Source organism: Ambystoma mexicanum, chromosome 3q, assembly GCF_040938575.1.
Source record: "Ambystoma mexicanum isolate Mex_15411 chromosome 3q, UKY_AmexF1_1, whole genome shotgun sequence".
Taxonomy (NCBI): Eukaryota; Metazoa; Chordata; class Amphibia; order Caudata; family Ambystomatidae; genus Ambystoma; species Ambystoma mexicanum.
This window is the reverse complement of record NC_090926.1, coordinates 327,669,789-327,686,846: the sequence shown is the minus strand read 5'-3', so window position 1 is coordinate 327,686,846 and position 17,058 is coordinate 327,669,789. Positions and strand designations below refer to the sequence as shown.

The 17,058-nt window shown below is 46.3% G+C and overlaps 1 protein-coding gene across 3 annotated transcripts in view; it reads left to right on the top strand.

The window, feature by feature from the left end:
• UBLCP1 (ubiquitin like domain containing CTD phosphatase 1) overlaps window positions 1-17,058 on the top strand; it is a 453,130-nt gene that overhangs the window by 83,094 nt on the left and 352,978 nt on the right. For all 3 annotated transcript variants that reach the window (XM_069653914.1, XM_069653915.1, XM_069653916.1), the window contains exons 2-3: window positions 7,227-7,413; window positions 16,524-16,615. In XM_069653914.1, the coding sequence (XP_069510015.1) occupies window positions 7,260-7,413; window positions 16,524-16,615 (246 nt within the window). In that variant the 5' untranslated portion in view covers window positions 7,227-7,259. The remainder of the gene's footprint in view (window positions 1-7,226; window positions 7,414-16,523; window positions 16,616-17,058) is intronic.

Genomic DNA, 17,058 nt, shown 5'->3' with positions numbered 1-17,058 from the left:
AAAGAAAGACCCACGGTTACTCCACAGCCAACGGTTACACCGAGAGCCTCCGACACGACGTCGAGAATGTCGTCGACATCCTCGAGCAGGATTCCAATCCTCTCGAGTTCTTCGAGGCCCCTTCCAGTTTTCTCGACGCCTTTGTCGGCGCCTTCGAGGATTTTTACATCGGCGTCGACGACATCAACCTTTTCAAGGCCGCTGATGATGGCTCCCTCTGAGATGGGTTTTATACCATTTCACAGACCAGAGCATCCCCCCTTAACTTCAATTTTTGAAGAAAGGGAAGATTCTGACCAAGAAAGGCCTGTTGGGCTGCAGAGGACCACATTACCTGAACCAGAGACTTTTGCCTCTGAGGAAAGAAGGTTGAAAGACCTTCAGGATGCATTACAGGAAGCAAGTGGCCTAGACACTTCCCCAGAAGTGGAATTTGTCAAACCAGACCCAGGGGAACATGCTGATACCCCTTATAGAACCCTAATGTCAAGGATTATGGAGTTCATGGGTTGGTCTGCGCCTTCACCTGTTTTTCAACAGGATGACCTCACAGATATTCTGGATAAAGGTCCACAGGAGGATCCTGTTGTTCCCTTTCATTCTGCTTTAAAAAGAAAGATTTTAACTAACTGGGAAACTCCTGAAGTTGTCCCTGCGGTTAACAAGAAGTTGTCAGCGACATATAGGGTATCTGCTGCTGACCCTGAATACCTAAGCACCCTACTCCAGAGAGTCTTGTGGTCCAGGCTGCAACTTCATCAGGCAGTACTTCTGCTTACCCCACTGCTCCTCAGGATAGGGATGCTAAAAAATATGATGCCATGGCAAAGAAAGTCTTCTCAGCCTGTAGCATGGCTTTAAAATCTATTAATGCAACTTGCACGCTCGCTAGGTTCAGCCACACTCTTTGGGAGTGTGCTTCATCGGCGGCTGACTGCATACCGGAAGGAGAAGAAAGGGACGCATTTTTAAATATCATCAGAGGTGGAAAAGATGCAATGTGCAAGTCCCTTCAAACTGGCATTGATTCTGCTGACAGTATCAGCAGGGCCATGGCGGCAAGTACCACAATCCGCAGGCATGCGTGGTTGAGAAAGTCCGGCTTTGCTTCTGACGTACAGGCCAGACTTTTAAATATGCCCTTTGACGGTTCTTCCCTGTTTGGTAAAAAGGCGGATGACAGTTTGGAAAAACTACAAACATCTAAAGCAGCAGCTAAGTCACTAGGAGCTGCAATCCGACAAACTAATTTTCGTCCCTCAGGATCCTCTTGGAGAGGAAGGTCCTTTCGCTATTATTCCTCATATGGAAGAGGCAGAGGACGGCCGACTCAAAGAGGCCAAGGAAAATGTACCCGTGGTGGATGGGGTAAAGGAAAGAAAGCCGCATCAGCAGGAGCCGCTTTACCTTCGGCAACTGCATCAGCCGCTCCCAAACCACTCTGAGGTCTCCCATCACAAGACGCCTCTAGGCCTCAGATGCTTGGGCATTGGAGACAGTTGCCCAAGGTTACTGCCTGCCTTTTCTACGCATCCCTCAGAGACATCCACCGGGGAACAGCTCTCTGAAAGTGCCGGATCCGCTCCTCTTGAAGGAAGTTGTAGACCTGCTAGAGAAAGGTGCCATAGAACCGGTACCTGTAACGGACAGGAACAAGGGCTGGTACTCCCCCTACTTTCTCATACCAAAGAAAGACGGAGGACTGAGACCCATCCTGGACTTGCGAGAATTGAACAAGTTCCTCAGGAAGGACAAGTTCAAGATGGTAACTCTCTCTCAGATCCTTCAGGCCCTCCAGCTTCAGGACTGGTTGGTATCTCTGGACCTTCAGGATGCTTATTTCCATGTGCCTATCCATCCCAAGCACAGGAAGTACCCGAGGTTCGCAATTGGCAACTCTCATTATCAATTTCGAGTTCTGCCATTTGGGCTGACCTCCGCCCCGAGGGTCTTCACCAAGCTAATGTCGGTTGTGGCTGCAAGTCTAAGGAGGGAAGGGATTCACGTCTACCCCTACCTGGACGATTGGTTGATCAGAGCAGTTTCTTCGGAACAAGCTCGGATCCAACTAGATTATGTCTGCCACTCCCTTCACAGGCTGGGCTTCTCCCTCAATTTAAAGAAGTCACAGATGATACCATCACAGAGACTCATTGGAGCAGTCCTGGACACGTCCCTGGGAAAAGCCTCGCCACCAGAGGTGAGGGCTCAAGATATTCTGCAGATGGTCACCAGGTTTCAAAATGCCCAATGTCTCCCAGCCTACGACTTTTTGAGGTTGCTAGGCCTCATGGCATCCTGCATATTCCTTGTGCCAGAGGCTCGCCTGAGAATGAGATCCCTTCAGTGGGCACTGAGGACTCGGTGGTCACAATTCTCAGGGAGGATGACAGATCTCCTGATTCCGGACAAGGTAGCCCACGACCTTCAATGGTGGGCCTCTCCAGAGAACATCTTGAAAGGAGAACTGTTTTGGCAACCATGGCCGGAGATAACAGTAGTCACAGATGCCTCACTCACGGGGTGGGGAGCCCATGCCAACGACTTGACCATCAGCGGTCGTTGGTCTCCATCGGAGTCCAGACTACACATCAACCTGTTGGAGCTGAGAGCCATCAGACTGGCACTGAAGGCTTTTTTGCCGTCTGTACGGGGGAGAAACGTCCTGATAATGACGGACAATACAGTGGCCATGCACTACCTCAACAAAAGAGGAGGAGTAGGGTCACTGCCACTGTGCAGGGAGGCGCTGCAGCTCTGGTTTTGGGCAATTCAGGAAGGAATCTCTCTATCGGCAATTCACCTAGCCTGAGAGAAGAACTTGACAGCGGACGCTCTGAGCAGGCAGAACAGTCTCCCACGAATGGGAGATAGCTCAGGAAGTCCGTCAAGAGATCTTTGCCCTTTAGGGAACCCCTCAAGTGGATCTGTTCGCCACCAGTATCAACAGGAAGTGCGACAGATTTTGCTCAAGGGAATTTCCCCCGAGAGGAGCTCTAGGAGACGCGTTCGTAGTGGACTGGGAGTTCCCACTTCTGTACACGTTTCCTCCGGTTCCTGTCATTCCTCAAATGATCAGCAGGTTGAGAAGGTTTCGTAAGACCATGATCCTAATTGCCCCGGATTGGGCCAGGAGAACGTGGTACCCGGACCTTCTGGACATGTCCATCTGTCCTCCAATTCGTCTACCGTACAGAGAGGATCTTCTCTCGCAGAAGGGCGGTCACGTTCTCCATCCAGCCATCAAGACCCTCAACCTTCACGCTTGGTATCTGAAAGGTTGAGGTACAAGGATTGGGACCTTCCAGATGACGTCATGGAGGTGTTGCTTTCGGCGAGAAGACCGGCAACTAAGACTCTATACCGCTGCCGTTGGAATACATTTTGCAGCTGGTGCAGAGAAAAGAATATCAAACCCTTTTCATGTGGTACACTGCGGTGTTATCCTTCTTACTTTATTTGGCAAATTCGGCCTTCAAATTGGCACTATTAAGGGCTATCTCTCCAGCGCTATCGATCTTTAAGCGCACTGCAGAGGAGCCATCGTATTACAAAATTCCATTGGTAATACAATACCTGAAAGGTCTATCTAATGTTTACCCTCCAAGACCATTCCAAGTTCCCTTATGGGACTTAAATCTAGTTTAAAACTTCCTAAAGGGTGCTCCTTTTGAACCACTCCACTCTTGTTCATTGAAGTTTCTCACCCTCAAAACTGTTTTATTGGTAGCATTAACATCTGCTAGAAGGGTTAGCGAGATACAAGCCCTGTCTTGTAAACCTCCTCATACAACTTTTCACAAGGACAAAGTAGTGCTACAGGTGAAGCCTAACTTCCTCCCAAAGGTAGTTTCGGAATTTCACATTACTCAGAAGATTACTCTACCTTCATTCTATACTCCTCCCCATCCGGGGAAAGAGGAAGAGAGACTACACAGGCTGGAACCTAAGCGAGCCTTGAGTTTTTATATCAGTAGACTTGCTAATATTAGACAAGCAGACCAACTCTTTGTAGGTTACGCAGGACATAAGTTAGGATTACCAATAACCAAACAAACCATCTCCAGATGGATTATTTTAGCAATTCTGGAATGCTACAAACTGGCAGGGAAAGAGCCCCCTCAAAATCTAAGGGCTCATTCGACCAGGGGTATCGCAGCATCCTCAGCTCTTCAAAGAGGGGTACCAATTAGAGACATATGTGCGGCTGTCACATGGTCGTCCGCACATACCTTTACCAAATTTTATAGCCTGGATTCCTCCTCTAGTCAAGAGACTAGATTTGGCAAAGCTGTGTTACACTCTGTTCATTCTTAAAGGGTAATATGGCATCTCTTAGGCCCGCCTCCTATCACATACCACTGCTATGGGAGTCTATCATAGATAAGGAATACGTCGGAGGACACAATCCCTTCGAAGAACAAGTTACTTCTTACCTTTCTAACGTTCTTTCGATGGGATGTTCCTCCGACGTATTCCTTATCGCCCCTCCCATCCATCCCCGCAGTAACATTTCCCTTGTGGTTGCAGCTTACGCTCCTTCAAGAGTAGTAACCATTCATACAATAACTACTTTACTCTAAAAAACGGAACTGAGCAACGGACGCTGCGCGTGAACATTTATAGGCATGATGACGTCGGCGTCGATACTGTGGCCGTCGAGGAGCACCTACTCGACGGACGTCGACGCACACCGCCCTCTACTGGGAAAAAAAATTTCCGAGGCCAGCAAGCTGGAGATACAAATATCATAGATAAGGAATACATCGGACGAACATCCCATCGAAAGAACGTTACAAGGATAGAAGTAACTTGTTCATCTACCTACAAAAGTAACGTTCAGTGTTGAATCATGGCAGTAACTACCTGCTAAATGTTATTAAAACAGTATTTATGGCTTGTATGAAGAAACAATATATTTACAGTTGTAACTACTATAGCCCTACAGTAACTTGCATGAAATAAAATACTCGCATCTACAATTACTTTCCCCAATTAGTACACACCCTTCTGGTATTTTTCCTTATTTATTAAAATACTGAGGTGTTCGAATAGCTTTTATAAACCTGCAGCTGGTCCCCCATACCTTGTTAAAGGCCCTCGCTAAGCTCAGTCCTTTAACTCGGTCTTCAGGGCACAAACGCCCGGTACGCCCCTTGCTATAGGTCTATAAAGATTAAACCCAGGTACTCATCTAGTACTTGCACAGTCTGCTTTCATATAATTGTCAGTCTGAGTGAGTGTTCTATAATATACCATCAAGCACTGTGTTCGGAGCAGGCTTGGGTGGTAATGGCCTCTAGCCAAAGCTTAGTTACTTCCAAGTGAAGCAAGGCCTTTGGCAAGGGCTTGAGGCAGTTACTGCTCAAGTCCACCATAGAACACTGGAACTCTATTAGCACCCAGCTAATTGGGCTGACTGCCAGGGGTGTTTTCCTTTTTAAAACCAATTATTCTCTTGTTATGAGCACGTGCACCGTTGGATGCATACATAAAATGAAAGATTAGTAAGCAACAGGGGCTCTGGAGCAAGTCCCTTCTCGCTTTCTGCGGCGTGGGTCAAATGAGGAGAATGCCTGCGAAGAGGTGGCCCTAGCCTGCAGGTATCGTAAGGGGGGACAAAGGTGAGCGGGGGAGCAGCAATTGGCTGTTTTGGAATACAGTCTTATACCAGCAGTTCCGGCCTGGTATTGCAAGCTGCTAATTGAGTGGCACCCTCTTGCAAGTTCCTAGGCCACAGCTTTGCTTGAACTCTTCAGACCGTCACTTTTTAGATCTGTCTGTTTCCAATGTATTGTAAAGTGCTTTGTTTACTAAATTTTTGGGTTTGGGTTCTATGAAAATATGCAATAAACCATATGGACTAAACTCCATTACAAATGCAGACCAGGCTTGGCAAGAAGGTGAGAAATTACAGGGTACCCTTCCTTAGCTAGGGCATAAACCAGTGGAAGCTTCCTGCACTTCATTGTGCGTAAGGCTTGTATTCCCTCTCACCCAAAGTCAGAGGTGGTCCGACAGAGTTTTTTTATTTTGATTTTTTTTATACAAGCCACGTTACCTGCTTGTATCTCACCAACCAACTTATTAAGAAATCTCTGTATGCACTAAACTGGGCCTTTCCCTTTCTTGGGTGGGGGGAGAGGGGAGGTTTCCATCCTGCGAAGTGCACTGTGCTTTCTGTTGATATGTACACAATGGAGATGGCTGAATGCCCGCAGGAGAATCATAGAAAACATGCTACAGACTATGTACTAGATAAGTGAGAATTCACTAAATGACTTCAGGAATGGTGTGTTGTGCACATGTGGAGAACTGATCTTCGCGCCAAATGTCCAGGACGTTTATGCCAGGCTAGTAGCTTACAACTTGAAATGTTTACCATTAATTCTGTAAATGTCACATGGCTCCTGGTCCGTCATGACCAACCACAGAAAAGCCACAAAAAGCATAATTTGTCAATGATCGTTAAAATAAAATGCACAGCTGCTTGGTTCTGGGAGGTTGTCGCACACAGCTGGTCAGTAAATAACATAGATTAGTGTAGAATGGTTGGGTATTACAGATGTGTAACACGAGCAGGTTTACTCCTAGCAAGAACAACTCATGATGGAAAAATGTGTATGCTATGTATATATTGGTTTCTTTTAAAATGTAATACTACTTTTTATAGCTAATCACATAAACTTGAGTTTATTGAAAATTAACTCACAATTTTCTTTTACATGATATCCTTTCTTGTAAAGTGTAGGTCTTTGGAGATCATCTTTTTCAAATGTCCCTAGCACAAATTCGCTGAAAGGTAGAGTAGTATATTGATATTAAAGTTGGACTCATTTTGTTAAGGTGAGGCAGATGTCACAAAAGTCCAACATGTTTAGCATGACTTCAGATCGTGCTCTGTGTTAACCTCCTATACATCACACCATCTGAAAACGTCCTTCTTTACTGCCCCACTTTCAGCTATGACCACATTCTGAACTGCTGTCTTACTCTCCTCTTCCTTTTTTTGGGCAAAGTCAGAGATGCTCAGTCTCCTGTCACAGGCTTCCTTCTCCGGTGTCTGCTCATCCTTCCTCTTTTGTAGTTGCCCACTTGCCATGTCTGAACGGCTCCAGAGACCACCCTCTACCCTCTTTTCCTATGTTTTTCTTATTTAACCTGTTCTGTTCCACGCCTCAACCCTGAGCTGCTCTTTACTTTCTTTCTACCTTCTTTCTTGACAGGTTCTTCTCTTCAGGTTTAGGCAAGGCCTGAATATGTCTGTATCACTCATTATAAAATGGGGAGGGCAGGAGTTTTCAGTCACTGCACTCACTGAAGAAGATACAGTCCTGGACCTGAAGCAATCCCTGAGGAGTCTCACCGGGGTGCTGCCTGAGCGCCAGAAGCTTCTGGGTCTCAAATACAAAGGTATAGCTTCTTCACTTGAGCATGCTTATAACAATTTTTGAATGCAATACTTTGTAGTTTTCATTTTCCTGGGGCATGGATCACAGAGATGGGGATGGAATGTGTAGCATTCAAGTGGATTAGTTTTTTTGTGATATTCAGCCTCTCTTGTCTGAAGGGTATCGGGTAATATTATCCCCACCAATAATATCGCCATATATATGGTTGTGGGGTAAGGCCATATGCAATATTATTAGTGGGGATAATTGATGGGGTTAATTGGACCAGGGGTTGCGGGGGTGTCCCCTGCTCCATTAAAACAATTATAGGGGTTGCAGGAGTCTCCCCCGCAGGTTCTTTGGCTTAATATTGCTGCATTAATATGGCAATATTTGTACGGGAATATTAACACATGGAATCATCTGAAAATGTTGAGATGAGACAGCTGACTGCTCAGCAAACTAATTGTGAAGTATTGTTCATTGGTTTTATTCAACTTTGTTTTTTGCCCATCTCGGATCCATGTTGGTAGACTAAGGTAATACCACTGAAAAACCATTCTACTGATTCATCCTCTTTGTGTCTCCTGAAGTAATAAGGATGCTGGTTTTTTTGTTGCGTTGACTGGTTACTGATGATGGAGATTAAATCAATGGGTGTTGTGCCTTGCATGTGATTTTGAAGTCCAATTATAATCCGTTTGAAATGATTTTACTTTTAACTATGCCTTCTTCAAATCCTAGTGAGATCAGTGATCATATATTAGATTGAATGGGGCAGCTGCATTGATACCAGTCTTATTACTCTTCCCATTGCTGGTAGTCTGGTCTTGTTTCAATGATTGGCAGTGATGGTCAGTTAAATGGTTTCTATTGGGCATTGTGGTGTTGCTTTGATGGCATTCTAGACACAGTAGGTGACAATATGTCAGTCTGGATCTATGTACCGATTGAGACACATAAATTGCTACCAGTTTTAATTCCAATATGCTGCTCTAAAAAAAACTTAAAATGCATCTCTCTGGCCACTCCAGAGCTCATTGGTCCTCCATCCAAGGGTTTGCTGCTACAAAAATCTGACTCCTATCCAAATTAAATGTTACAACTTTGCATTTAATTGCAAGACCTGTTGAGGTACTGGTCTAACGTTACACTAGCAAACAATGCATTTTGGGGTACCGTAATTCAGGTGTTTTATAACCTCTTCACTTTCTGCTCTTACATCCTCAATGGTTACAAATAAAGGATATTTCGAGTGGATGGTGTCCTCCAACGTATTCCTCATCTTAGATGTATTCCATCCAGCTTTAGCTGCTTCGGAAAACAAATTTCGGCAGAGGGCGCCATGCGTCGATTTCGAGTCGTTTTGTCCCTCTAGGGCCTCTGTTGAGGCTGACGTCATCGGGTATACACGTAGCACGTGCGGCGCCTGTTGGCCTCAGTTTCGTTTTTCCGCGGTACACCTTGCTTGGGAGATTCGGCGCACCTCGAGTTCTGTGATGCAACGATTATTACTGATATATGTCGATATGTCTTCTTCATCGACGCCGACTCCGACCCTGAGATCAGGTTTCAAAAAGTGCAAATCGTGCGGTTCGAAAATGTCTATCACAGACCTGCACTGAGAATGTTTGTGGTGTCTCGTGGAAGGCCACGACATGGAGGCCTGTACGAAGTGTCAGGCGATGACTGGGAAGGCCTTGCAAGAGAGGAGGGGAAAACTTGCAGGTAGGTCGTAAATTCGACCACAAAGCCTCTAGCGTTGAGTTGAGATCCCGTGAGGACAAGTCTCCTCAACGCGAAAGGCATCGGTCCAGGTCCTGAAGCGATTCCCATCGCTCGTCGTCTTCAACAAAAAAAATCGAAGAAAAGATGCCACAGGTCCCCCTCCACCTCATCCTCAGAGAAATCCCCAAAAGGATGAAATGCCCCACTAAACATTCTTCCTCCGAAGAGTGGGAAGCATTCAGAGTCAAAATGATGGAGGTGTTCGAAAAAGCAAAGCCTCGGTCCGTGCCTTCTTCGGAAGCCGGCCGTGAGCGTCATCACTCTGACACGCGCGTCCTCAAGCTCGAGTGATCGAAGAAGGAAGGATAGAGAACCTTCCAGGACGCAGAGAGAGAAAGACCACTTGAGGTCACTGATGCCGTCCGAAACCCAACGCACCTCGAAGGGCAAATCTTCGAAGAGCGCCTCAACGCCGGCACCGTCGACGACCACTATTACATAGATGCCTCTGTCGACATCGACCCCGAAGCCCTCCAAGCCAAAGGCTCTGGTTCAGCCAATTCAGCCAGAAAAGGAAAAAGATAAGGCTGCAAAGCCTGTAATGCCTTCAGGGCCCACTAACACACCTTTCCCACCTCTCCCATAAAAAGCTTTTAAACCTCTTCCTAGGAAGGAATTTTTCAAGTCCCTGACCTCGATTTCTGAGGAACAGGAGAGATCTGATGAGGAGTGTGTACCCTTTGGGCTAGAATATGGCACCCCAAATGTCCCAGAATGCCAGATTTCAGAAGAAAGCAGGATGAGGGACCTGGTGGAATCCTTACATAATGCAAGTGGCATTGATACATCTCCTGAAACAGACTTTGACAGACCAGATCCAGGAGAGCATGCCAGTCCCTCATACTGTCAACTAATGACAAAAGTGGTTGATTATTTAGGATGGGCTAGACCACCAACCCAATTCATCCTGGATGATTTGACTGATATATTGGACCATGGTCCTACTGAAGATCCAATACTACCCTTGCATGTAGTCTTGAGATATAGGGTGGCCAAGAATTGGGAGACTCTGGATTCTATTCCTCCAGTGAATAAATCCCTTACTTCAAAATACCGCCCTGCCAGTAGCGACCCCGGCTATCTGTCTAAACATCCCACTCGCCAAAGTCTGGTGGTACAGGCAGCCACAGCTTCAAACAAAATGGCGTACCCCTCTATCCCTCCGGACAGGGATAAGTATGTGGATGGCTGGGCACGCAAGTTATTTTTACCTGGGAGTATGGCATTAAAATCAGCAAACTCCACATGTTCCTTGGCAAAGTTTTCGTACACTCTGTGGGAGTGCATTTCAATGGCGGCAGAGCACATACCAGAAGGGGATGAAAGGAAGGATGCCTAGCCATTGTTATAGATGGATGAGGCCTTGTAGGAATCTCTTCAATCTGGACTGGACACTGCAGATCGTGTGAGCAGGTTCATGGGCACTAGCACAGTAATACGCGGATTTGCGTGGTTACGGAAGTCAGGTTTCGCACCAGACGTCCAGAACCGCCTTCTGAACATGCCCTTTGACGGTCTCACCTTTTTGGCAGCAAGGCTGACGAGAGCCTTGAGAGGTTGCAGACCTCAAAAGCAGCTGCCAAGTCTTTAGGAGCTGCTATTAGGCAACCACAGCCTTTTTGTGCACCAGGACAATCTTGGAGGGGACGATCCTATAGTTACTACTCCTCATATGGAAAGGCGAGAGGAATGGGCAGTCAAAGGGGCCAGAAAAAGGCCACTCGTGGTGGACGCGGAAAACATGCAAAGCCAGCTCCAGCTGCAGCCTCTTTGCCATCAGCGACCGCAGCAACTGCCACAAAACCACTTTGAGGACTTGCATCACAAGACACCGGTGGGAGGCAGGCTGTCGCAGCATCTGCAAGAATGGCGAGCCATTACTTCAGATGTTTGGGCTCTAGAAATAATAGCCAAAGGTTACTGCCTTCCTTTTCTAGCGCAACCTCAAAACAATCCCCCAGGGAGACAACCTTTGAAGTTTTCAGACCTGCTCCTATAGCAGGAAGTTCTAACCCTGCTGGAGAAAGGTGCTATAGAGCCAGTACTTGTAGCGGAGAGAAACAAGGGATGGTACTCCCCGTATTTTTTGATTCCCAAAAAGGACAGAGGACTGAGACCCATCTTGGACTTAAGAAACTTGAACAAGTTCCTCAGGAAGGACAAGTTCAAGATGCCCACTCTTTCTCAGATCCTTCAGAGCCTTCAACTTCAGGATTGGTTGGTGTCATTGGACCTCCAGGATGATTATTTTCATGTGCCGATTCATCTCAAGCACAGAAAATACTTGAGGTTCGTAGTTGGCGACTCACACTATCAGTTTCGAGTCCTGCCATTCGGATTGACCTCCGCCCAAGGGTCTTCACGAAGTTAATGGTAGTGGTGGCAGCGCACCCCAGGAAAGGGGGATTCACGTCTACCCCTACCTGGACGATTGATCAGAGCACATTCTGCCAAACAAGCACTCGATCATCTGAAAGTCACCTGCCTCTTCCTCCACAAACTGGGCTTCTCCCTCAATTTCAAGAAGTCACAAATGACACCTTCCCAACTGCCCCAATACATGGGGGCTTTATTAGATACATCCTTGGGAAAGAGCTCGCCTCCCAAGTTGAGGCCTCAATACATTCTTCGGATGGTTTCCAAAATGCCCAAAATCTCCAGGCCTACGACTTCTTAAGGTTACTCAGCCTCATGGCATCTTGCATCTTCCTGGTGCCAGAGGCACGCCTGAAGATGAGATCCCTTCAATGGGCTCTAAAGACTCAATGGTCACAGTTCTCAGGTCAAATGACGGATTTTCTCCAGATTCCGAACAAAGTTGGGCAGGATCTTCTGTGGTGGACTTGCACAGAGAATATCCTAAAAGGAGAGCATTTTTGGCAACCATGGCCGGAGATTACATTAGTGACGGACGCCTCACTCATGGGGTGGGGAGCTCATGCCAACGATCTGACAATCAGCGGTCGCTGGTCTCCATCGGAGTCCAAACTACACATCAACCTTTTAGAGCTGAGAGCAATCAGACTAGCGCTGAAGGCTTTTCTACCGTCTGACAGAGGAAAAAATGTCTTGATAATGATGGACAACACAGTGGCCATGCATTATCTAAACAAGAGGTGGTGTAGGGTCACTACCTCTGTGCAGAGCGGCAATGCAGCTCTGGTATTGGGCGATTCAAGAAGGAATCTCCTTAACAGCAGTTCATCTAGCCGGAGAGGAGAATATGACGGCAGACGCTGTGAGCAGGCAGAGCACGGTGTCCCACTAGTGGGAACTGGCTCATGAAGTTATTCAAGAGATCTTCGCCCTTTGGGGAACCCCTCAAGTAGACCTATTTGCGACCGGAATCAACCGGAAGTGTGAGAGGTATTGCTCAAGGGAATTTCCCCCGAGAGGAGCCCTAGGAAACGCGTTTGTGGTGAAGTGGAATTTCCCACTATTCTAATCGTTCCCTCCGATTCCCGTCATCAGCAGATTGGGACGGTTCGGAAACTGCATGATCCTAACTACCCCGGATTGGGCCAGGAGAACGTGGTACCTGGACGTTCTAGACATGTCCATATGTCCTCCGGTACGTCTTCCTCAGAGAGAGGACCTTCGCTCACAAATGGAAGGTCAGGTTCTCCATCCAGAGGTCAAGATTCTCAACCTTTACGCTTGGTATCTGAAAGGCTGAGATACAAGGATTAGGACCTTCCAGATGACGTCATGGAGGTGTTGCTTTCGGCAAGAAGGCCAGCAACAAAATCTCTATACCGTTCCCGTTGGAAAATGTTTTGCAACTGGTGCAGAGAAAAGAATGTTGATCCTTTTCTATGTTCTATTCCGGAAGTACTGTCCTTCCTCTTGTCCCTAGCACATAGAGGTCTAAATGTTGGGACCATTAAAGGTTATCTTTCAGCGCTTTCCATCTTCAAGCGCTCGTCTGAAGAATGCTCCTATTTCAAAATTTCTTTAGTAGTACAATTCTTAAAAGGACTCACCAATGAGTTTTCTCCTTTCCCTTTCCAAGTACCGATTTGGGATCTTAATCTGGTTCTAAAATTCTGAATGTATGCCCCTTTTGAGCCCTTGCACACTTGTCCATTAAGATTGCTGACATGGAAAACTGCTTTCCTAGTTGCTTTAACATGTACTAGAATAGTGAGCGAATTGCAGGCACTGTCTTCTGGGCCACCCTATACTGTGTTCCATAGGGACAGAGTGGTATTAAGGGTTAAATCCTCATTTTTACCTAAAGTTGCGCCCGATTTTCATTTAAATCAGAAAAATGTTCTACCTGCATTCTACCCTCCACCTCATCCTTGCAAGGAGGAGGAAAGATTGCACAGGTTGGACCCGAGAAGAGCTCTAGGCTTTCCAAGCTTAGAGTGGATAATCAACTGTTCATTGGCTACACCGGAAGGAAATGCTACAGATTAGCAGAGAAAGACCCACCAGAAGGCTTAAGGGCCCATTCCACCAGAGGCATCGCCTCTTCGACAGCCCTTCAAAGAGGTGTTTCCAAAAGATCCATTTGTGAAGCAGCAACTTGGTCTTCGCTGCATCCTTTTTCAAAATTCTATAGTCTGGATGCTTCCCAGTCCAAGTAGCTGAATTTTGGTAAAGCAGTACTATATTCTGCCATTTAAAGGCATCAAAAAATCTACTCCCTCCTCCAAAGAAATTGTCCATACTGCTTTAGGAGTCTATCCAAGATGAGGAATGCGTTGGAGGACACAATCCACTCGAAGAACAAGTTACTTACCAACTGGTAACATTCTTTCGATTGGATGTTCCTCCAACGTATTCCTCATCGCCCTTCCAGCCATCCCCTCTGTAGATTTGTCCGGGTTATTGCCACGTCAGCTCTCGCAATGCTGATACCCAACTACCGCCACAATCTACACAGTAGAACAAAAGTGCGGGGGGAAAAACAGAACTGAAGCCAACTGGCGCCGCGCATGCTACTTGTATACCCAATGACGTCGCCCTCAATGGAGGCCTTCGAGGGACCATCGACTCGACGACATCGACGCACAGCTCCCTCTGCCGAAATGTTTTTTCCGAAGCAGACAAATCTGGATGGAATACATCTAAGATGAAGAACATGTTGGAGGAACAACCAATCGAAAGAAAGTTACCAGTTGGTAAGTAACTTATTCATTTATGCCACAGAATATTTCCTTAAATTCTAAGCAGAAATAAATGATATATTTATGCCATAAAATATTTCATTAAATTCTCTGGTTAGCATATCGCACCTCTTCACTGCACTTGTGCTTCACTTAACTTGTAATCCAATGTTGCACCTTGAAATTTGTGGAGCTTTTGAGCAGTGGTAGTCTCCCCTCCTTTGGTGGAAAAATCTGGTCATGTTTAATTGAGAATAGTCAGTTTTTCCATTTAAAGTGGTGGTCCTTGGCCATGCTGATTTGATAGCGGATGCGGTTGATGATGGAGTTGTAGTCCTGTTTGGGGGTGATGGAAGTCCATTTAATGTTAGGTTAATGATGACTTGGATGATGATAGCAAATCAGTCATTGGTAATGGGAATTTGGCCCATTAAGTTGAATGCAGTATGGCCTTGTTAATTTGATTTTGCCAGTTTGGACTTATTGGTAAACTTTGGGTTGTGTGCCCCTGATGAGTGCTAGATGGTGGTATAGCCATCTTGATGTGGTGATTTTTATTTTTAACTAGGGTCCTTTCATAATGATCTGGCTAATTTTCTGTTGATGATAGCAGTTTGTCAATGTTGAGTGGTTTTTGTTGATTTTAAAACTAGGGGTGTGCCGAATTTTGACTTCAGCCGAATACCTGGGATAACACTTACTCAAAGCTGAATGTCTGGTCCACTTTCTATGATTAGTTATCTCTGAGAGAGCTAGCCAATCCCAGAAAATTGACAGGCTGCAGAAGCCAAAGAAGGTCTTTCCTTTGCAGACTACTGCAGTCTGCCCCAGCCCAGAGACCAAGGTAAGCCCTCTTTTGACCTCCCTGGCCCTGTTGCTAGGGAGGCTCCAGGGTTTGGCCCGGCGGCCCCATTACTGCTTTGTTTTGGATAAGACCCGGTGCCTACTGTAGTTATGTTGGGGAGGTTGTCCGCTTTGTGCCCTCCTGCCCATTAAAAAAGAATGCAGCTGTGTGGGCTGCTAGGACAAGACCTGACAATCTCCTACAGTACAACCCCTGCAATTGTGCTCGGGGGGGGTTGGGGGGGTGGAGTTGGGTGAGGGGTCAGCCAGGTGGCCCCTGCCGTCCATTAAAAGAAAATAAATGCAGCAACCGGGGCAAGACCTAGCAACCTCACACAATTGTACTGCTGAGGGGTATGGGGGTGGGGGGGATGGAGAGGGGGGTTCCCTGGTGATCTCTCACCCACAGAAATAATGCAGCAGTGGGGGCTGCCAGGGCAAGACCCGGCACCCACGCAATATTTCTAGCCTCCGTTATTTGGCCTTGCACTGGCAGCCCCTCATGTCAATTTTTAAAAAGAAATTCAGCTGTGGGTACCGCCAATTGCTGGGGTCACTGGGGCACGACCCAGTGACCCTCACAATTGTGCACAGTTTTAAAATACAAAACCATATGAGGGGCTACCAGTGCAAGGCTCAGAGCCCTTTCCCCCTGCAACAATTTGGGGGAGAGGGGGATGCTCGCTGGGTCTCACGCTTGCATTATCCCTATATTGTCTTTTAAACTATTTGGCTCCGGCCGAATACTTGGACCAACTATTCAGTATTTGGCCGGATAGGAAATTCACTCTTGGGTACAGCCCTAATTAAAGCCATGTTGAAGGATTGCCTTCTGACCAGGTTAGACTAGATTGTCTGGCTATTTTTTGGGATAACTATGGTTTTCCCCCGTCCAAGAAACTATAGCGGACTGTCCAAGTTGAGGTGATGTAGGTGGCCTTGCTGATGATCATGGCAGAGCTGCCATGGTTTGAATATGTTCATTTTATGGTGGTTCTCTGGTTATGTGTTGGTCTGGGTGGTGCGCTAGCCATATGGGTTTAAGAAAACTGTCTGGCTGTATTACAGTGATGGCAATTTAACATATTTAGTTTATGGTGATTCAGCTTTGTTGATTTGATAACTCCAGGGCTTTGTTGGGTGAATTATGGCGACCAATCCATGTTGCATTAATGATGGCAGTCTGATCATGCTTAGTTGAGGAAATCCCTTTGGGTTGATTACTACAGTCAGGACTTGATCAGATAATGGTGGGTCTCTGGCCATGTTACAATGATGTTATTGTTTGAGTGAATTAAGAGGAGGATGGAAGATTTGCATTGTTCAGTCAATTAGTGTTTTACTATTGTCACATTGGGCATTTACTTATGTTAAGTTTGTTTTTCAGGCAAACCAGCAGATAACAATGTAAAGCTTGGCGTCCTCAAGCTAAAACCGAATACCAAGATTATGATGATGGGAACACGAGAGGAGCGCTTGGTAAATATCTTCACCGGAAACAGCGTCTCACTGTAGATAAACTTCAACATTATAATGCACTTCAGCCTTAATATTATGATGGACCTTATGCTCAGCTGAGTGCAGATTGACCATAAAGAGCACACAGCAAAACAGAAGTGGTACAGTTGAATGCTAGAGTGTTTTCTCCATTGTGCAAACTACTTGGTTATAAGTCAGAAGGTAAGCTTAACCCCCTGTCTACAAGGTATGGTGCGACGACCAGGTCTGATCAGTATTCCGAGCTGGATGTGAAGGACACTGAGCCTGTATAGTGAGTGAGGTCAGATAACTATTTTCACTTGGCAAAAGAATGCATCATATTAACCTGAAAAATAATTTGTTTTTAATATCACTTGGGCTCTTCACAGTGGACATTACCAGTGTATGCTGCTGCTGATGCTGCATTTGTGTTGTCATGCTGT